Source organism: Anomaloglossus baeobatrachus, chromosome 3 (genome assembly GCF_048569485.1).
Source record: "Anomaloglossus baeobatrachus isolate aAnoBae1 chromosome 3, aAnoBae1.hap1, whole genome shotgun sequence".
NCBI classification, from domain to species: Eukaryota; Metazoa; Chordata; class Amphibia; order Anura; family Aromobatidae; genus Anomaloglossus; species Anomaloglossus baeobatrachus.
Window position 1 is genome coordinate 386033401 of NC_134355.1, and position 23865 is coordinate 386057265.

Here is a 23865-nt window from a genome sequence, read left to right on the forward strand (position 1 = left end):
TTCAGGAAACACATGTTGAAAATGAAGATCAACTCCTAGTTCGTGGCTCCATCTATGGCTTTGATCTAATTGGTGCTAGATATGACTCTCATTATGGTGTAGCCACATATGTGAAAAGTAACATTGAAAACGCAATGCTTGTATCTACATCTGTTGAAAATGACATCCATGAAGTTGTGAGCAAAGTTGGTGATATCACAATTGTTAATATTTACAAGCCTCCTGCAGTACAATGGCCCACAGAAGTCATTCATGTTCACCTACACCCTACGGTATACATAGGAGATTTTAATAGCCACCCCAAGCTTTGGCAATATGCTAGCAATGATGACAATGGCGAGTATCTGGTAAACTGGTCTGAAGCGCATAATATATTCCTCGTTTTTGATGCAAAGGACTTTCCAACTTTCCAGTCAGCAGCCTGGCAGAGAGGATACAATCCTGACTTATGTTTTGTCTCACGCAATAGAAACAATCAACCTTTGTCTACATCTCGATGTGTTGTCAAACATTTCCCTCGTAGCCAGCATCGCCCTGTCATCATCACAATTGGAGTATCTATTCCTCTTGTAACGTCGTATCCGCGTCCTCGATGGAACTTTGCCAAAGCCAACTGGAAGAAGTTTGCAGATCACCTTGATAAGTGTATCGGCTGGATACCACCAATCAGTAAAAACTATGAACGGTTTTGTAAAGCAGTTATTACAGCTGCAAAGAAATCAATACCACGTGGCTTTCGCAAAGAATATATCCCAGGATGGTCTGATGAATGTGAACAACTGTACAGACAATTTCTTGAGAGTGAAGATGGTGAAATTGTTGAGGAATTGTTGAACAAACTGAATGCAGCACGTTGTATTAAATGGATGGAAACAGTTGAGAATTTGGACTTTAAAAGGTCCAGCAGAAAAGCATGGTCTCTTTTAAGAAAACTAGAAGGAAATCGTAAAGTAAAGCACAAAACGAATTCTATAACTTCAAATCAAATTGCAGCACATATTGTGAACATATCAAGAAGCCCAAAAGACCGAGCTCACACCATAGAAGTTAAAAGTAAGTTTAAGCTACTAAAATCGTCAGTGGCACCATCTGAAGAATATTCACGTGCTTTTACAACCTGTGACATTGAAATTGCCCTTGCTGAAACTAAAATTAACAAAGCTCCCGGCTCTGATGGGATCCATCCTGAATTTCTCAAAAACTGTGGACCTTATGCGAAAAAATGGATGGCAAAGTTCTTCTCAGATATTATGGAAAATGCTCAAGTCCCTAGTAAATTAAAACATGCCAAAATAATTGCATTGTTAAAACCTGGGAAGCCTGAAGATAATCCATCAAGCTATAGACCCATTGCCTTGTTGAGTTACTTATATAAGCTCTTAGAACGCTTAATATATAACAAGATCAGTATAAAGATTTTCGACTCAATACGGACTGGCCCAGGGATCAGTGCTGGCACCTCTCCTGTTTGCCCTGTACCTAGCTGATATTCCTAAAACAGTGTCACGGAAATTTGGATATGCCGATGACTGGGCACTTGCTATGGTAAGCAAAACAATGGAGGAAGCAGAGGACGTTCTTACAAAAGATCTTAGTGTAATGGGAAAGTACTTCCGACAATGGAGATTAAAACCTAACCCATCAAAAACGGAAGTTTGTTGCTTTCATTTACACAATGCAAGTGCCAAGACTGAACTTAAAGTACAATTTGAAGGCCAATCTGTTAAACACAATTTCAATCCTAAGTACTTAAGTGTAACCCTTGATAGAAGTCTAACTTTTAAACCCCATCTGGATAAATTGGCACAGAAACTGAAAGCACGTAATAATATTATTCAGAAACTTTGTGGATCCTCATGGGGCTCGGCAAAATCTGTTTTGAGAACATCTACTCTTGCCCTGGTGTACTCTGCTGCAGAATACTGTGCTCCAGCATGGTTAAATAGCTGTCATGTAAACTTAATTGACACTCAGCTGAACAACTCTTTGCGTATAATATCTGGTGCTATTAGACCTACACCTGTTCACTGGTTACCTGTGCTGGGTCATATCGCACCCGCAAATCTAAGAAGACAAAAGCTCCTACTTAAAGAGTACACTAAAGTAGTGAATAATGAAAAACTTCCAATACACCAAAATATCAGAGATGTTACAATACAACGATTGAAATCAAGACATCCACCCATCCGAACTGCAATCACCTTGCATGAACAAAACTTCAATTTAGAGGAGAAATGGCGAGAACTTTGGGTCAATGTAGTAGAAGGTGATCCCCAAATGTTCCCTAATTTACAAAAACCTCCACCAGGCTTCAATCTACCAAGGAAAACATGGGTTACTCTAAATCGTATCAGAACAAATTTTGGCGTCTGTGCAGATTTTTTGTATAAGTGGGGAAAATATGACTCTCCGACCTGTGACTGTGGAGCAGATCGTCAAACTATCCAGTACATTGTTGAGGAGTGCCCCCTGAGATCCTACAATGGTGACAAGAAGGATTTCTATATTGTAAATGATAACGATATTGCATATATAGAAAATCTTGATATTCAAATTTGATTTTTATCCTTTTGATATTTTTCAATCACTGTCTATTGTCTGGTGTTTATTTTTATATGATGGTAAGATATACGTTCATACGATTAAATAAATTGGATGTCCATCCAAGAGCGTGCATCCAGTGGAAATACATTGCAACATAAAGACCAATCAGGACCCTGCACTGCGATATGGCGGTCACCAATTAAACCTATGAATACTCCCCACACCCATAATTCAGGGCATGTGGAACAGAGAATATGCCAGCATCAGGCAGCTGACTGGGCTGTAAGTGGGTGCGCCGCACATGACAGTGACATAATGAGCTGTGCTGCTTACACGTCGGTGAGTTGCAGCATGCCATCATCGGAGGAGGACACCGGGTGAACGGGGGGAAAATGAGTATAATCTTTTTTTTGTCCTCACATGGGGTATAATATGTATCAGGATGTGGCCAGGATGGGGACATAAACCAGGTTGAGGCCATTATGGGGACATGTATCACGATGGGGCCCATTATGAGGACATGTATACCAGGATGGGGCCATTATGGGGACATATATACCAGGCTGGGGTCATTATGGGAACATATATACCAGTATGTGGCCATTATGGGGACATCTATACCAGGAGGAGGCCATGATGGGGACACATATACCAGGATGGGGACATATATACCAGGATGGGGTCATTATGGGGACGGATATACCAGAATGGGGCCATTATGGCAACATGTATACCAGAATAAGGCCATAATGGGGGCATATATACCAGAATGGGGCTATTATGGGGACATATATACCAGGATGGGGTCACTATGGGGACCTATATACCAGGATGTGGCCATTATGGGGACATCTATATTAGGATAGAAACATATATACAAAATGGAGCCATTATGGAGACATGTATAATAGGATGGGGACATATATACCAGGATGGGGCCAGGATGTGGACATATACCAGGATGGGGCCATGATGTGACCATATACCAGGATGGGCCATGATGGGGACATATATTAGGAACAGGCCATGATAGAGACATATATGCAAGGATAAGACCATATATACCAGGATGGACCATAAAGGGAACATATATACCAGAATGGGGCCATGATGGGTCATATATACCAGGATGGAGCTATAATATACCAGGATATAGCCATGATGAGGTCATACACCAGAATGGGGGATATATTTACCAGGAAGAGGCCCAGGATGGGGATCAGTACTACACAATGAAGGGGAGGGGGGCAACTCATATGCATTTATAGGATTTAAGGTCCAGTCACACTAAGCAACTTACCAGCGATCCCAACAACGATAGGGATCGCTGGTAAGTTGCTAGGAGGTTGCTGGTGAGATGTCACACTGCGACGCTCCAGCGAACCCACCAGCAACCTGACCTGGCAGGGATCGCTGGACCGTCGCTACACGAGTTGCTGGTGAGCTCACCAGCAACCAGTGACCAGCCACACGTGCAGAGAGCAGGGAGCAGCGCATACTGAGCGCTGGCTCCCTGCTCTCCTAGTACAGCACACATCGGGTTAATTACCCGATGTGTGCTGCAGCTACATGTGCACAGAGCAGGGAGCAGCGCACACTGCTTAGCGCTGGCTCCCTGCTCTCCTGGCTACAGCACACATCGGGTTAATTAACCCGATTTGTCCTGCAGCTACACGTGCACAGAGCAGGAGCCGGCACTGACAGTGAGAGCGGCTGAGGCTGGCATCAAAGGTAAATATCGGGTAACCAAGGACAGGGCTTCTTGGTTACCCGATGTTTACATTGGTTACCAGCCTCCGCAGAAGCCGGCTCCTGCTCCCTGCACATTTAGTTGTTGCTGTCTCGCTGTCACACACAGCGATCTGTGCTTCACAGCGGGACAGCAACAACTAAAAAATGGCCCAGGACATTCAGCAACAACCAACGACCTCACAGCAGGGGCCAGGTTGTTGCTGGATGTCACACACCGCAACATCGCTAGCAACGTCACAAAAGTTGTTCGTTAGCAGCGATGTTGCTAGCGATGTTGCTTAGTGTGACGGGGCCTTTAGAATGCACAACTGCCCATACAGTTCACCAAATGTGGGGTGGGGCCCAGGCTCAAACTTTGCACAGGGGTCCATCGGACTCTAGTTACGCAACTGACTGTACATATCACTCACCTTCACCAGTACTGCTTTAGTTACAACATCAGTGTCCACATTTGACATTGCTTTCACAGTAATTGGGATGCTGCCCAGTTTCTTTGGTCTGATTGGGAATAAGACTCTTATTCCTCCCTGACTGGGAACAGTTACACTATGTTGGCTTGCCACGCTGCTCTTATAGATGCTTCTTGGTATAAATATTTCAAATGAGTCATGAAGTTCCAAAGAAACCAAAACCTGAAACCCAAAATGAATGCATAATAAAAAATGTTCTCTAGTTCGCTTCTAAATGATTTCATGTGACTTTATAAAAGCTGTCTTTATCTATAATCTTTCCCATTCTAATATAATTGTAATATAAACTTGCTACTAGAAAAAGGGATGGCATATATCTACCATGCCTAAAATCAAGCAGAAAAACAATGCACCAGGAGCTATGGCTTCTAAACTCAGTTCTTAAAGCCCCAGGATTCATTATAGCAGGCCATATATGAGCCAAACAAATTAAGACTAATGCTATTATTAAGACTGTTAACATGTTATCCTCCTAGGACAGATTAATAATGAAAACATACCTCCAGGTTATTAGATAAAGAACTGGACAGGATGACTTCCAAAATAAACTGTTCACCTCTTGTAATCGAATGTGGCAAGTTTAATGACATTAAAATAGGTTTGATTACTGAGATCTAGAAAAAAGAACATTTAGAAAACATTCTGATTTTTACAAATATTCAAAATTTATAAGAAACGATAAATATATGTTGTGGTGATGCCCAACCTTTCTGACCTTGAGAGCCACATTCAGCTCTGGGAGAGGATCGGAAGCCACATGCAGCTCTGAGAGAAGGTCATGAGCTAAATTCAGCTCTGAGAGAAGGTCACAAACGACATTCAAATTTGAGAGAAGGTTGTGAGTCACATTCAGCTCTGAGAGAGGGTCATGAGCCACATTCAGCTCTGAGAGAGGGTCATGAGCCACATTCAGCTCTGAGAGAAAGTCGTGAGCTACATTCAGCTCTGAGAGAAGGTCACGAACGACATTCAACTTTGAGAGAAGGTTGTGAGTCACATTCAGCTCTGAGAGTGGGTCATTAGCCACATTCAGCTCTGAGAGAGAGTTGTGAGCAACAATCAGCTCTGAGAGAGGATTATGAGCCACATTCAGCTCTGAGAGAGGGTTGTGAGACATATTCAGCTCTGAGACAGGGTCGTAAGTTACATTCAGCTCTGAGAGAGGGTTGTGAGCCACATTCAGCTTTGAGAGAGGGTTGTGAGCCGCATTCAGCTGTGAGAGGGTTGTGAGTCACGATAACCTCTGAGAGAGGGTTGTGAGCCACATTCAGCTCTGAGAGAAGGTCATAAGCCACGTTCAGCTCTGAGAGAGGGCCGTCAGACACATTTAGCTCAAAAGAGGGGATCACAAACCACATTCAGCTCTGAGAGAGGGTCATAAACAACATCCAGCTCCCACTTTCCCTCCAGAGCCTCCATTACTGGTATAATGACAGCCAAAGCTGTTCCAGAGAAATCACACCAAAGCAGTACTTCAATATCCAGGGACTCCTACCCTAGCCCCATTCAGTATTCTCAGTTTAAGCATTCCCACCAAACTGCCACATCCTCAAGCACCTCCTATGACGATGTAGTATCATCCTATCTCCAGCTTACCATGCTATGTTGTATGGGTACGTCAGAGGTCATGTACTTCCGTTTGATGCGGGCTCGTGCGGCAAGCCCACATGTGTGTTCTTGCAACTGATGGCTGATCTGATCAGCCAACAGGTGCCTCTAACAGCAGCGGGCAGATGGGACATCTTCCTCACACTGTTAATTAATTAAATCATACTGTCAATCTCTGACAGCAGAATTTAACACATGCCAGGGGGGAGCACCTCATTGCCTGCTCCTATTGACAGACCCGTAATGTAATCGTCGGGTGCCCATGGGTTGTCATGACAGCCGGGGGTCAGCTGATGAGTCCTGTGTCTGTCATGATGAACTTCCTGTGAATGCTGTCTGCTTACCAACATTAATAGGAAGTCATCATTTTTGCTGTACAGAGCAGTGCTGAAGTATTGTTCTGTACAGCACAAGCAATAAGATGATCACAGCTTTAGGTCCACTAAGGGGACTAGTACAAGCAATACAGAGTAAAGAAAAATGTTTTTAAAAATATGAAAAAACACAAAAGTTCAAATCACCCCCCTTTTGCCCCATTGAAAATAAGACAATGAAAAAAATATACATATTTGGTATAACAAGGTACAGAAATGTCTGATCCATCAAAATATAAAAAAAAATAATCTGATCTCTAAACAGCGTAACAAAAAAAAAAAATTAACAATGCCCAAATTATGTTTTTTTGGCCTTGGCAACACTGCAATAAAATGCAATAAGAGCCGATCAAAACATTACATCTATCCAAAAATAGTATTTGTAAAATGTTAGTTCAGGACGCAAAATCACACAGCTCCAGATCCAGAATAATGAGAATGTTACGATTTTTGGAAAATAGAGAAAAAAAGCCAACAAAATAACTATACATGTTTGGGATTTATGAACTCGAACTGACCTGGGAATTATATTGCCTGGTCAGTTTTACCATATAGTTAACATGGTAAATAATTATGTAATTCCATTTTTTTGCAATTTCACTGCACTTGGGGTTTTGTTCCCATTTTCCAGTACACTATATAGTAAAATTAATGATTTCATTGAAAAGTATAACTATAAAAAAGAAAAAGATGAAAAATAAATATTACCTCAACAGGTTCTTCCACTACTCCAAGACCAAGTCGTTCAGAAATAACAAATGCTGTGGCAACCCATGATGTATTCTTGTCAGGTATGGCTACATCAACATTTTCTGTTAAACTTGAGCTGTGAATACATTTTAGAATACAGAATCCCTTGGATTATTCATGAACTGATTTGGCAAATTACAGGAGCCCGGGGTTTGTAGCACCCTCGTGGAGGAGGTAGTGAACCTGAACTAAGGTTTCTCCTCATGTTGGATTTATAGCAGCTGTGCTACAAGCATTTCTACAAAATATGACTGCTTTCTAACATCTCTACTTTGCATTTACCACAAACACAATTAATTTACATGAAATAGATTAGTATATCTCTTTATTTTGATTCTAATCAACGTAGTTGGTAAATTATAGAATGTGCAGAGTGCAGTTACCATATTTTTGTGACTATAAGATTTTTTTTACCCCAAATTTGGAAGGAGAGTAGAGGGTACTTCTTATAATCTGGATCACTGTGGGAGGGGGGATAGAGAGGTGGTAGTGGAGTGGGGTAACAGGAGGCAGGAGCAGAGTCATCACCGCTGCAGGAAGCCGGCGGCTGGGGTGAAGACGTGTGCCTACTATGAAACAAAATGAGTATTCACTGAAGCCGAGAGATGGGCGGGATTATGGGAGTCAGGAGCAGTAAATATTAATTTTCTTTAATAGCAGCAGTTTCATTTTGCATTAGCCAGCAGCTGGAGTCAACGTATATATCTGGGGGTGCATGGCACTGATGTCATGCGCTGCCCCGCTTGCACACTTCAGACGAGGATGCCCTGCACTGGAGAAGCGGATGGAAGGTGAGTAGAATTAGGGGCTTTTGTGCAGTCTAGTGGGAGCCATATACTGCATAAGAGGATAGGCACATGATGGAAGAAATATATACCAGGATTAGGGACATATATACTAGGATGGACCCATGATGGGGTATATATATACCAGGAGTAGGGACATTTATACCAGGATGGGGAACATATATACAAGGATGATGGGACTATATTCCAGGATGGGCCCAGGATGAAAGATATATATACCAGGATGGGAAACATGATAGGGATTACTTACACCAGAATTAAGAACATATATACCAGGATGGGCCCATGATGGGGATCATATATACCAGGATTAGGGACATATAAACTAGGATTTAGGACATATACTGTATACTAGGATGGTGGACATGTATACCAGGATGGGCCTGTAATGGGGATAATATAAACCAGGATTAGGGACATACATACCAGGATGGACCCATAATGGGGTACATATATACCAGGATGGGTACATTAGTACAGAATTGGGGAACATTACCCCCATATCAGTGTCAGCAGCAGATCCCCACATAACAGTGCGTCATGCCCACATTTTTGCTTCAAATTTTTCACTCTATTTTCCGCCTCTAAAATCTAGGTACATCTTATGGTCTGGTGAGTCTTATAGTCTGAAAAATGTGGTAATTATTGTAGGTGTCAACAAGTAGAATGTATCAATATTGAAGTAAAATATCAATATATGTATCAATATAGAAATAGAATATTTACAATACATCTTTGTGTTTCATTATAATATAATGGCAAAACAATCATTGAGAGCCATAGAGCAAAACACTGAAATATTGAGGCTGATAGTAATTTGGAAAGCTCTAAAAGGGTTGTCCACTACTTGAACAAGCCTTTCCCATTCTCCATATGTGATCCCATTAAAATAAAAAAGCCTATACTCCCCTCTGTTCCAAAGGTGCTGCCACTCATGTTCCCGGGGCTCTCGTGAGGTTGCGACATCATACGACCCCACGCCCAATCACAGTGGAGAGGAGTATAAGGTTTGTTATTTTAATGGAGCCACAAAAGGGGTTGGCTAACTAGTAGACAACCCCTTTAGTATAAATATTTCAGCAGGTATCAACATTTGCTATTCATTTACTCACAGCCAGGGACACACCATTTCATATTCATATTCTATTTAAATTTTGTTTCTATATTTGGTATAGAAATAAGTCCTTATTATATCAGAATAAATGAAAACGGCTATCCTAACAATATTGTATCTGCTTCTATTAATATTCTTAACATACCTTATACTAGCATCCTGCCATATCCAGACGTCTGGTGTAGGAATTTCTGCATGTCTTAAAGGCAACATAGAGCCTTGTCTAGTGCGAGGAACGTATTCTACAAGAAATGTAAAAATATAATGATAAAGCAGTCACATTGCTGTGATCTGTATTACTTAGTCATGTAGTGAAATGTAATTATTGTTAATATTTAATAGAAATAAAATAAGCACAATAGTAGCATTAACCCCTTCACAACCGGCCGATTTTTCGCTTTCCGTTTTTTTTTTTCGCCATTCTTTTTCTGAGAGACGTAATTTTTATATTTTTCAGTCAATATGGTCATGTGAGGGCTCATTTTTTGCAGAACGAGCTGTACTTTTAAATGAAACCATCAGTTTTACCATATAGTGTACTAGAAAACGGCAAAAAAATTCCAAATGCTGAAAAATTGCAAAAAAAGTGCGATAGCACTATGGTTTTTGAGATATTTTATTCACTGTGTTCACTATATGGTAAAACTGATGTGTGGGTGTGATGCCTCAGGTCAGTGCGAGTTCGTAGACACCAAACATGTATAGGTTTACTTTTATATAAGGGGTTATAAAAAAATTGGAAGTTTGTCCGAAAAACGTGGCACACGTTTTACGCCATATTCCATGACCCACAATGATACAGGGACCCAAGGCAATTATCATTATATTGATGTGCAACAACTTTTGAGGAATATACGGGTACATGAAGGGAAAAAGTCTTTGATTTTTGCACATTAATAAACCATCGCCAGAAGCCAAAATCATGCCAAATAAAATTTTTTTATTATTAAAGTATTGCTTCAAGGCAGTCAAATTTAATACAGCAAAAAAGTCAAAAGAGAGGGTATGATGCAGAGGGAAAAAGGGTAAGACCCCACATGCCCCTGGATATGTGTTCAAAACAGGTTAAGGGGAAGTACATCAATTCATCATAGAGATATGTATAACGGTGCACCATGGCCCCAATACAATCTGATTACACATAGCAACCTCACAATGAACGAACCACTCACCCATGCTGGTAAAGTGACACACCAGGGCTGCACGTGGGGACCAGCGTCCCGACACGTGTTTCACGTCTCCAACGCTTCTTCGGGGGACAGATAAACAGTCTCTTTTGACTTTTTTGCTGTATTAAATTTGACTGCCTTGAAGCAATACTTTAATAATAAAAAAATTTTATTTGGCATGATTTTGGCTTCTGGCGATGGTTTATTAATGTGCAAAAATCAAAGACTTTTTCCCTTCATGTACCCGCATATTCCGTGACCCGTAGTGTTCTCATTTTTCGGGATCTATGGCTCAATGACAGCTTATCTTTTGCATCTCGAGCTGACGTTTTTAACGGTACCATTTTTGCGCAGATGCTACGTTTTGATCGCCTCTTATTGCATTTTGCGCAAAAGTTGTGGCGACAAAAAAACATCATTTTGGTGTTTGGAATTTTTTTTGCCGCTACGCCGTATACTGATCAGATTAATTGATTTTATATTTTGATAGATCAGGCGTTTCTGAACGTGGCGATACCAAATGTGTGTATATTTTTTATTTTTTTAACCCTTTAATTTTCAATGGGGCGAATGGTGGGTGATTTGAACTTTTAGGTTTTTTTGTTTTTTTTTTAATTTTTTAAAACTTTTTTTAACTTTTTTTTTTATTTTACTAGTCCCCCTAGGGGGCTATTGCGATCAGCATTCCGATCGCTCTGCAGTATCTGCTGATCACAGCTACAAGGCTGTAAACAGCAGATACGCTGTCTTTCTCTTTTGCTGTGCGGCTGGCACAGCGAAAGTGAAACCAAGTCAGGTGTAGTACAGGAGTCATCACATGACCCTGTGCTACCATGACAACTATCGGGAGTCACATGATCGCGTCACGTGACTTCCGGTATCGGGCGGTAAGTAAAACATTACCGCAATCGCGCTTATAATGGCGCTGTCACGTTTTGACAGCGCCATATAAGGGGTTAATCGGCACGAGCAGATAACGATTCTGCTCGTGCCTAGCAGGCACACATCTCAGCTGTGAAAATCAGCTGAGATGTGTGCCGATCGCAGCATGCTGCTGACAGGAGACCGCAGGCATTAACATTATGTCATTTAAGTCATAATTTTACTGCCCGCGGTCGTTAAGGGGTTATATATACCAGTACTTAGAGCTTTGTGAAAAATAAACATTAAAAACATTAATTTGTGTTTGATATAATCTGTAATCTCAGGAGTTCATGCACATGCAGAAATATAGTTCTAGCAATACACAATTTGCAAAAACCTATAGAGTCTCTGAGGCTATTTGGGTTTCATATTTTTTTTTTGAGACTTTGGGCATCATCTGGGTCATGGGCCATTTCTCACCACTTTTAGTTTTTAATGTTTATGGCTCATTTCCTTGGTGCAAAAAACTCAACTTTAAATCTTAGCATCCATTTTCAAATAGAGAACTCCAACTCACCTGCAACCCTTCCATTTTCTTAAAGAGGCTATCCACTACTTTTACATGGATGGCCTATCCTTAGGTCATCAACTTCTCATTGTCCGTGGTCCGATTTCCTGCAGGTCTGCCGATGAGCTGCTCTCAATACCGGCGGGGGCAGCAGGTGGCCGGAAATGCTCATTTATGGAGCTGCCCCATCTTCTAATAGTGGGTATGGAAGGGTACTGCACATCCCTCTCCCAATCAAATCAATAGTAGGCAAATGTGCAGTACCCGGCCACTGCAGCTATCAGAAGATGGGGCAGCTCCAGAACTGAACATGTCCGTCCACTTGCCGCCAGCACAGAGAGCAGCTGATCCAAAGGGCTGTGACAAGTCAGACCCAGGCCGATCAGACTATAATGACATATCCCAAGGATAGGCCATCAATGGAAAAGTAGTGGCCAACCTCCTTAAGGTTGGGTGCAGATGACTGTATGCAAGATCTTCTTTTTTTCAGACAATTCTTCATCCGTATTGTTAACCGTATGCAATCCAAATAGCTATTTTTACATATGTATATAGTTTTTACATCCGCATCTGTCTGTTTTGACATCCAAATGGCATCCGTTACATGAATATCTTAATAGATAATAAAGGCCAAAGACAGTTTCTTATATTAATAATTGTAAAGTATCCGTAAAAATTGCATGACATACAGATGGTAACCCATAGGTGATCCATTTTTTTGCCCACCCATTGACTTATAATGACCAAGTCTGATTTGAAATACGGATCAAAGTAGCACATGGTGCAATTTTTTTGCATTCTGACCCTGGGTCCTTGTGTATGAACTTACATTGGTCAGTGTGCTGTCTGGCTGCCACCCATTTTGCATGGGAAAGTATCTGAACAAGCCCTAAGAAATAAAATACTATCTGCCTGCAGCTACCAACAAAGTGTACATTGTGCTTTTGGATTTATACATTGACCGTTGAAATCAATAGTAAATCTGTATGTAGTAAATTATCATTGTTTGCATGATGGGAAGCTGAGGAAGTCCACTCTTACATACAGACAAGTAATCTTATTAAATCTGAGACAGAATATATAATACAATGACAGGTTCTGAACTGTAGAAATGTTACTGTTGGATATTATAAAGTATTATAATAATTCAGAAATTCTATTGTTTGCCAACATGTGCAACTTTCCACTGGAGAATCAAAGCAGAATTTTTGACATCCCAGATGTCCTTAGAAGACGTCTTCAGACGTACCGTGTTTATTTTGGATCACAGCGTCAGTCATGCTTGCTGGAGGGCCCTGATTAGAAAAATGAAAAACGTATTTGCCGGATGATTTTAATAAAATAAAATTCATTGATGTTGTTAGAAATATGTGTTTACATACAGTACATGTTTACAGAATCAAAGTATGTCGTGCACTGAAAAATACGATGGGTGTCAAAAGAATACAGATGACTTCAACCGCAAACTGTAAAATTCAGACGTTTTAATGTCGTTGCAGCATTTGATTTCTTTCCTCCAAAGATGATGTGGCAGAAAAGGATCATGCTTATTACATTTCAGTACTTGATCCCTTTGTCCTGGCAAGGACTTATTCCCCTTTACCCCATTGTAAACACATGTACACTTGACCAAATGTAGTTGATGTATAGCTCATATTCAAGATGTCTCCTCATTTGTCCAATGATTTGTCAGCCCGGCTGTGACGCAGGAGCCAAATTACGGGACAGGATTATGATGGTACAGACTGTTGAGTTCTGCCGTCAGTGGGCACTAGATCCTTTGAGATGGGGGGTGACTATTTATGCTATGCGGTATGGGATTATCGTTCCATGGGAGAGATGATTGCTGCAAGAGGGTAAAGGGTGCTTTACACGCTGCGACATCACTAGCGATAGCTAGTGATGTCGTGCGCGATAGCACCTGCCCACGTCGCTGTTTCATCATGGGGGTGATCGCTGCCGTAGCAAACAATATGGCTACGGCAGCGTTACATAACTGCTTAGCGTCGTCGCTGGAGACACCGAACAATCTCTCCTTTAAGGGGGAGGTTCGTTCGTCGTCACAGCGGCGTCACTAAGCGGCCGCCCAATAGAAGCGGAGGGGCGAAAATGAGCGGCTGGAACATCCTGCCCACCTCCTTCCTTCCTCATTGCCGGTAGATGCAGGTAAGGAGATGTTCGTCATTCCTGCGGTGTCACACATAGCGATGTGTGATACCGTAGGAAAGACGAACAACATGCACCACCAACGATATTATGAAAAGGAGCGACGTGTCAACGATCAGCGATTTTTGACGTTTTTGCGATCGTTGATCGTCGCTCCTAGCTGTCACACGCTGCGATGTCGCTAACGACGCCGGATGTGCGTCACAAACACCGTGACCCCGACGATATAACGTTAGCGGTGTTGCAGCGTGTAAAGCACCCTTTAGTGTTTTGGGGAGGTGTAGGAGAGTTATCATTATTATTGTATTGTGGTGTGTAATTATAACAAAGAGGTAATTGACAATAATCTGGGAAGAAGAGGGATGCTGGGAGACTATAATTATTACACTATCATGGAGTGGTGGAATCAAGGGTGCGATTACTACTGGGCCGGAGGAGAAATTATTAAATCTTTGTGGATCAGATTAATGTAAGGCAATGATGAGTTCTTATATCACCCACGAACTTCTTCCTACCAGACAGGAGCAATGTATCAGGGCCTATGGTGCTCATCACTACTTATCTATAGTAATAGGCAGCCATGAAGCTATCAGTACAGTGGTACGTAGTACTGTGTTTTTCCAACAATAAGCCCTCCCTCAAAATTAAGCTCTAGCAGGGATTTTAAGCATTTTTGGAGTAAGGCTTAAATATAAGCTCTACCTCGAAAATAAGCCGTAGTCTCTGTTCAATAATGACGTGTCCATGCAGCTAAAAAAGTTAAAGATACTGCAGGATACTTCATTATAGACAGCGGGCACCCTGCAATCATTCTCATCAGACGCCGAACAGAGGAGGACCTGCAGTGATCGCACACCCGCACACATCCGGTCTCACAAACACAAAAATCACATCACACACACAATCACCCATCAGATCGCACACACACACTCGCCACATCCAGCGATACCAATTTCTTCTTTCTTCTGTGTGTGTGTGTGTGTGCGATCTGATCGGTGATTGTGTGTGTATGAGTGTGTGTGTGTGTGAACGATCTGATGTGTGTGAGTGTCAGCCAGAAGCAGGGAAGGATAGCGCGCAGCATACCTTCTAGGAGCGCCCACCCGAGATCATAGGGAGGACCTTGGAGCCACGTATATGTGTGGGGTCTGGTAAGTATGAGTCTCCTGGGAAGGCAGGTGAGGGAGTCTACTTTTTTGGGGGGTAAACTTACCCCCAAGCATGTTTCTCCAAGAATAAGGCCTACTCCAAAAATAAGCCCTAGCGCTTTTTTGGTGGCAAAAAAAAGAATAAGACAGTGTCTTATTTTTGGAAAAATACAGTAGTTAAGTACTAACACAAGGCACTGGCTGCTGCATAGCTTGCAATCTGAGTGCTGCCGTGATACCAGAGTAATACTCTATACCTGTGGTAATTGCTGCGTCTGCCTAAGGCTGACAAGCCATGCAGCAGCCAGTGCCCCATACCAGTACGAAACTACTACTTACCACTGTACTGACTGTGAGCGCTGGTGGGAAGGGCAGATATTAGTCTCTCTCTGGTAGTAGACAATCAGCATAAAAAAACAGGCAACACAAGCGCTGCTTACTGCTATGTGGGTACCTGGCATCAGCACCACCTTTGAAACAATAAAAGTATTTTCTTTCCAATTGTACACCTTTTTGCTTCACCTAGCATTTTAGGCTGGTGCCTACTTCGGCCTACACTGCATCCCTCGCTTGATCCAGTGGAGAAGGTGTAATTATACAACAAGGGGGGAATAATTATCACATTGGATAAAAGTGATTATACCATGGCGGGAAGCTTTATACTGTAATGGTTTATGTCATATTAAAGTGAGTGGAGGGCGATATAAAACTACTGTACAAGGAAAGTATCTGATTAAGTTATATATGGAGAATAAATATTACAGTGTGTATCCTACAAAGGGTGATTGATTTAATATGGGGGGCTTCGTATGTGATGCTACTATAGGAGGGCGGTGCGTATGTGATTATACTATGAGAGGGCTCCATATGTGATTATGCTACAGGAGGGGGGTCTATATGTGATTATACTATGAGAGGGCTCCATATGTGATTATGCTACAGGAGGGGCCTCCATATGTGACTATACTATGAGAAGGCTCCATATGTGATTATGCTACAGGAGGGGGCTCCGTATGTGATTATACTATGAGAAGGCTCCATATGTGATTATGCTACAGGAGGGGGCTCCGTATGTGATTATACTATGAGAAGGCTCCATATGTGATTATGCTACAGGAGGGGGCTCCATATGTGATTATACTATGAGAGGGCTCCATTTGTGATTATGCTACAGGAGGGGGCTCCATATGTGATTATACTATTAGAGGGCTCCATATGTGATTATGCTACAGGAGGGGGCTCCGTATGTGATTATACTATGAGAAGGCTCCATATGTGATTATGCTACAGGAGGGGGCTCCATATGTGATTATACTATGAGAGGGCTCCATTTGTGGTTATGCTACAGGAGGGGGCTCCATATGTGATTATACTATTAGAGGGCTCCATATGTGATTATGCTACAGGAGGGGGCTCCATATGTGATAGGGCTCTGTATGTGATTACACTATAGGACGGTGTGCTAAATGTTATTATACTAGAGGAGGGGGGTGCATATGTTATTATACTACAGTATGAGAGGGCTCTGTATGTCATTATACTATAGGAGAGGGCTCCATATGTGATTATACTATGAGAGGGCTCTTTATGTGATGATAGTATAGGAGAGGGCTCCATATGTGATTATAATATGAGAGGGCTCTGTATGTGATTATACTATAGGATGGTGCTCCGTATGTGATTATAATATGAGAGGGCTCTGTATGTGATTATACTATAGGAGGGTGCTCCGTATGTGACTATACTCCAGGTGGGAGCTCCATGTGTGATTATACTATGAAAGGGCTCTGTATGTGATTATGCTATAGGAGAATGTGTTGCATGTAATTATACTCCAGGAGTGAGCTCCATATGAGATTATACTATGAGAGGGCTTTGTATGTGATTATGCTATAGGAGGGTCCTCCATATGTGATTATACTATTGAGGAGCCTTGAGCACTACATGGGACCCAAGCCTTGAAATGGGCTATGTCACTCATGGGCCAGTACATTGTGTTTGCCCCACTCATACTAAAAATTGTCAGCCAGCCCCTGTAACGTACATGTTATCTACAGGCTTGACCCTCTAATTGTGTGTTTGTGTGCTTTTCAAAAATGCCCAATAATAACAACCAGTACTTTCCTTACCTGATAGTAAGACATCAGTTCATCATAAATCTACAAAAGTAAGGACATTTTAGATTAGTGAAAATTAAAAAAGCATTAAGACAACTTAAGGTAAATGTTAATAAGTGTCCTATGGCCAATACTCTCTTTTGTATCAAAGAAAGATCAATGGCACAGTATTGGAATAATACACATGACATTATTATAAGTATCATCAGCACTGTATAAGTCGCCATATGCTACCTCTGGGTATTTATAGAATTTGGAAGGCAAAGGCTTTTAATTTCGTTAGATAATTTTGATCACTCTATTAATTTTTTACTTCCAAATGTATAAAGTATGTAAAATAAAATCACTAATAAAAGAATATACTGTAAAAATGGCTACATGGAAAAACATTGTAGTTCTAGAGGAAAGAAAAAATGGATAAAATCTAAATTCCCACATCGTTGACTATTACTCTGTAATACGTAGTCATCATCTATACTTACTTTGTTTGTGGTCAGATCACTTCCGTCTCCCAGAAGCAATGAACGTTTCTCAATGACTCTCAGACCAACCATGGAATGGGGTTCCTTCACATTGACAGATAAGTACATGTGTTCTAATGGATGTGCTGTATGTTTACTCCACGATAGAGAAATCTAGAATATCCAGATATGAAATGTTACTACTGTAGTATTTTTTGTACCGTAGTCAATAATTGAAAAAAAAATAAGAATGAAATGCTAATAGGAAAAAATGTGTAAGCCTCTAGTGCTGGAAAGATAAAATAATACGTCTATATTGTGCATCTTATCTTATACTGATAAATGTTGTATGCAGCATAATGTAAATCTATACCTGCATAGATATAATGACATATCTCAAACCAAACTATAAAGACTACAACGGACAATAGGATATAATAATATATATACTTTGTGTAATGTAAGCTTATGTACCTTGCAGCTAGAGGAGGGGTCTGTTCTTAGATTGTCAAGCTACCACCAAACCTTATAGCCAAATCAATATACACTTTGTAACATTGAAATTGCAACAACAAGAAGGAAAAGTCTTGGAACTATGGAAATCCCAAAACTGATACACATGTTAATGATATGTAAATTATGAGAAAATGGAAACTTAATGTTCAAAACATATCGATTTATTCAGTATGAAGTCTGAATGTCACATGCAAATACACCCACTTGGCACGGTATCATTGCAGCTAATTATGGTTGTCTGCGGAATCTTTTGCCACGTTGGAGACACTTGGGCATGCAAATCATCAAGATCCATTGCTGTCAGCTCCCTTCACAATTGAATACCAATGACACCGATAATGCGCTTGATGGGAGACAAATCTGGAGATGCTGGCCACAGGCCATGGTAGCATGTTTAGGCCACACAGGCTGTTCACAGTAGCACAAGCAACAGGCAGCCTGGCATTGTGCTGGAAAGCAGCTCCTAGGATTCTTTGAAATGTCGAAATGCTGCTTCCAAGACTAAATCACTGTAACGCTAAAGGTGGCTTTACACGCTACAAGATCGCTAAAGCGATCTCGTTGGGGTCACGGAATTTGTGACGCACATCCGGCCGCTTTAGCGATGTCGTTGCGTTTGACATCTATGAGCGATTTTGAATCATTGCAAAAACGTTCAAAATCTCTCATCGGTGACATGGGGGTCCCTTCCCAAATATCATTGCTGCTGCAGTAATGATGTTGTTTGTCGTTCCTGCAGCAGCACACATCGCTATGTGTGACGCCGCTGGAACAACAAACATCTCCTTACCTGCGTCCACCGGAAAAGGAGGAAGGAAGGAATGGGCGGCATGTTCCGGCCACTCATCTCCTCCCCTCCTTTTCTATTGGGCGGTGGTTCAGTGACGCTGCTGTGACGTTGCTGTGACGCTGAACAAACAGCCCTCTTAAAAAGGAGGCGGTTCGCCAGTCACAGCGACGTCGCTGCACAGGTATGTGCATGTGACGCTGCCGTAGTGATAATGCTCACTACGGCAGCAATCACCACATATCGTTACAATGACGGGGGCGGGTGCTATTGTGCTCGACATTGCTAGCAATGTCGTAGCGTGTAAAGCGGCCCTTAGTTGTGGTGCACCTGGAATGAATGTTAGAGTGATGCAGGTATTGCATATTATGCCACTCCACACCATAATCCCATGAGAATAATTGTTGTGATGTTCCCTAATGAAGGCTCTTAATGATCTCATGTAATTGTTTCTAATACCATCATGGCACAGGGCAAGACACCAATAGAGACTGACATGGAGGACTATTGATTTCAGCGATGAGTCTCACGTTTGTCTTGCATACAAAGATGGCCAGATGAGCAATACAGTGAAAAGTTCTTCATTGGGGAACAACACACTAGTCCAACTACTGGGAAGATGGAATGGGGGTGGCATAATGATAGGTGGCAGAACCCTTTAGTCTTCAATCCAGTTAGACTAATAGCAAGGAGTAATATTGATCTGGTCATAGAACCAGAGGTTCAGCTATTTCATCAAAGTGTCCAGGAGCCGTTTTATCAACATGACATTGCCAGACCGCGTGTTGCTTGTGCTACTCAAAATAGCCTGTGTGCGCTAATCATGCTAGATTGGTCTGCAGCATCTTTGGTTAACTTCTGAGATGTTGGTAACTGGAAACCAAGCTGCCAGCAGTGGATTTTGATAATTTGCATGCCAAAGTATATTCAGCATGGCCGGAAATTCATCACACAACCATTGATAACTTCATTGATGTCAGCCAAGGCTTGTAATTATCGTATTTCTGTGTGTAGTGCTCATAATCAATGCTGAATAAATCAAGATGTTTTGAACATTTTGTAACCAGTTTTTTCATGTCGGCATATCATATCTATTGATCTTATGATTTCCAGAATTACACAACTTACCCTCTTGCTGTGGCATTTTTTTCAACTTTGGGTGTATAATATAAACTTTTTGAGCAATATTTTTGCTTAGAAACATTACCTTGTTGTTTAATGTTCCTTTGATTGATAATGTTTTAGATATTTGCATGATATCTCCAACATTGTTAATGTTATTAAGCCAATAAACAGTTAGTTGAGCTGAGGGCGCCCAAGAAGCTTCTGGAGTAAGGCTGAAGTTTGTACTATTCTTCCCAGCCAACACAACCAATCCTTTTGAGATCACCTACAAAGAAATAAAATGTAGTAAATCAGGAATCAGGGATTCTTACAGAGTTATATTATTACTAATATGGCTTAAGCCCACTTTACACTCTACAATATATCTTACGATGTGTCGGCGGGGTCACGTCGTAAGTGACGCACATCTGGCATCGTAAGATACATTGTAGTGTGTAACAGCTATGTGCGATTGCGAATGAACGGTAAAACGTTCATCGCACGCACGTCGTTCATTCCTCATAAATTGAATGTCAGGTTGTTCATCGTACCCGGGGTAGCACACATCGCAGTGTGTGACACCCCGGGAATGATGAACAGATCTTACCTGCATCCTGCGGCTCCCGGCCAGCAATGTCGAAGGAAGGAGGTGGGCAGGATGTTTACGTCCCACTCATCTCCGCCCCTTCGCTTCTATTGGCCAACTGCCGCGTGACGTCGATGTGACGCCGAACGTCCCTCCCACTCCAGGAAGTGGACGTTCGCGGCCCACATCGAGGTCGTATGGACGGGTAAGTACGTGTGACGGGGGTTAATCATTTGTGCAGCACATTCAACAAAATTGAACGTGCCGCGCATACAATGGGTGCGGTTACGATCACATACGATATCGTATGCGAAATTGTAACATGTAAAGCAGGCTTTAGTTTATAGATATTTGCTCATTGTTACATTAGCTGTACAGTATAATTAAACTTACGCAAAAACTATAGAACATGTAGGGGCTTAACTGTAGATGGTGCAAGGTTTGTAGATGCACCTAGGCCGAGTCTTAAAGGCCATTTTATCCCTGAGACGGTCAGTGTTAATAAAAACCCATAATGATTAGAAGCCTTGATGGAGATTTTCATTGGGACGCAGGAACTTCAAGTTACACCACTAAGACCAAGACTGCTATTCTTATTAACATTCAGTTCTTTGGTCACAACATCTTAGACATAACACCATTAGGAAAGGTATTGGGTCTCATTGACTCCATATTGAGAAATTTATAAGACAAAAAATATATTAGATCATTTACCAAAAAATATTGAGAGAGTTAGGAGTCCCTCAGCGTGTTGTGACCTACATTATGCATAGGCTAGGCCAGTGTATTTATATTTTCATAGCACTTGTCAGGTAAGGAGAATACTCTGGAACTGTACAGTAGGGGGTACATTTTTCGTAAATAAACACACTTTATAGTATAAACACAATTTTAGAATAAAATAGTAGCCACTACATACCACATAGTATATTTCCGTCATCTTCAGGTGGGTTGTAACTTGTATGTTAAATTCTTCTCCAACCTGCATTTAAACATACGCATACAAATATACTGTAACAGCTGTATTGCATTCAGTATTATATTCATTAGTCAAGTGTTTAGAAGTGCTATTTCTTTTTCTCAATTACTTTCATGAGAAAACCAAACCAAACTCCTCAATACTCTCTGCAAGCTGTGAGCTTGGTAGTGAACACCCAAAAAGACGCTAACTACTCTGTATCAGCATGATTGTATGCAGAAATTTTGGCATTATCTAGACTAAAAAATTGGGAGGAACACATCCGGCATCGTTAGTGACGTAGCTGCGTGTGACAGCTACGTGCGATTACGATTGAACGTAAAACCGTTCATCGCATACACGTCGTTCATTTACTAAAAATTGCACGTCGGGTTGTTCAATGTTCCCGAGGCAGCACACATCGCAGTGTGTGACACCCCGGGAATGATGAACAGATCTTACCTGCGTCCTGCCTGGAATGCGGAAGGAAGGAGTGGGGCGGGATGTTTATGTCCCGCTAATCTCCGCCCCTCCGCTTCTATTGGCCGGCTTCCGTGTGATGTCGCTGTGACGACGAACGTCCCTCCCACTCCAGGAAGTGGATGTTCGCCGCCCACATCGAGGTCATATGGAAGGGTAAGTACGTGTGACAGCAAATAATCATTTGTGCGACACGGTCAACAAATTGAACGTGCCGCACATACGATGGGGGCGGGTACGATCGCATACGATATCGTATGGGATTTCGTAAGGTATAAAGCAGCCTTTACACTGAAGGATTTATTAGCAGGTGATTATCACTGCTAGGACTAGACAATGTACACAGAAGAGTGTGGTGGGGGCTTGGTTAGCTTTCTGAGCTCTACTACATGTTGCATCTAAGAACTCTGATTGTGTCACAACTGCTGTACCCAGTAAACTAAGTGCTACATCGTTGGAATCAGGGTCACATTTCCTACATTATACTGCTCTCAGATGAGGTAGTAAAAGCCTGGTGACAGATTCCTTTAATAAGCTTAGCACCTGTTTGACTGAATTTGAAATCTATGAGTGCCATAAACAGGCATAGATTTACAATAAATTTACGCTGATTTCTGGAAAAAAATATTCTAAATCTGTTGAACCCCATCCTGCCAAAGAACACCCAGTTTTCTCATCACTTTTTACATATAGTAAAAAAAAATTCTGCAATTTTGCAGATTTTTACGGACATATAAGTGGTGTAGATCCTTTGGTAAAATCAACTCCCCCCCCCCACAATTGTATGATTAGCATGTCCCCTTTTATTGGAAGTGAGAATGTAACCACCAGCCCTAGATAGGTGACAGGTAGAGTCATGTACAATGTAGGATGGAATCTGTATCATGCAACAAAATAAATATACAGGTATAAATTAACTGTCATATATTTTTATTACCTTCAATGATGAATTTTGGATCTGGATGTCAATAAAAGGATTACTTGTATATACTAAATCCAAGTTGAAAATTTCACTGACGTTCTGATACTCAGCCTAAACAAAGAATGAGAGAATGAGCGTATGGTAGTAACAATTCACATAAAGACAAAAATACATTATACTGTAAGATTATAGTCACTAATTGAGTTATACTCACATTAATTGTTATCCAGCGAATGGACTGTAAAACAGGAAAGTCCACATCAATGATACCAGATTCCAGAATGGCATATTGTCGCAGTATGGTGGAGCTGTCCGAAGAGTTTCTCCACTGAGTAATCATAACAGTAACTTTTTCATCTCTCTCCTCTTTCTGTAAGGGTTTTTTATCAACTCGTTGCACCTGAACCTGCAAGTATAAATTTACTTATTATACATTTCTATACATATATTGGGATGTTAGTCCCAACCTTCTACATGTGTCTGAATGTATTCATGTACTATCTCTACAGATTTTGGTAAAATATAAAATAATGTATTACAAAGACACTCCAAGCTCTCCTCATTGTGAAAGATGAGTGAACACGTAAAACTGCAGTTAATT

At 41.3% G+C, this 23865-nt stretch overlaps 1 protein-coding gene across 1 annotated transcript in view; it reads right to left on the reverse strand.

Annotated features, from left to right (window-relative positions):
- Positions 1-23604, reverse strand: part of LOC142295327 (CD109 antigen-like) — a 44026-nt gene extending 20422 nt beyond the window's left edge. The window contains exons 1-11 of the mRNA XM_075338435.1: positions 23479-23604; positions 23280-23375; positions 21824-21886; positions 20422-20604; positions 17933-18085; positions 17463-17492; positions 13269-13314; positions 9564-9660; positions 7457-7574; positions 5267-5380; positions 4707-4928 (exon numbers count right to left, since the gene is read on the reverse strand). Of these exons, the coding sequence (XP_075194550.1) occupies positions 4707-4928; positions 5267-5380; positions 7457-7574; positions 9564-9660; positions 13269-13314; positions 17463-17492; positions 17933-18085; positions 20422-20604; positions 21824-21886; positions 23280-23375; positions 23479-23604 (1248 nt within the window). The remainder of the gene's footprint in view (positions 1-4706; positions 4929-5266; positions 5381-7456; positions 7575-9563; positions 9661-13268; positions 13315-17462; positions 17493-17932; positions 18086-20421; positions 20605-21823; positions 21887-23279; positions 23376-23478) is intronic.
- Between the last annotated feature and the right edge of the window lie 261 nt (positions 23605-23865).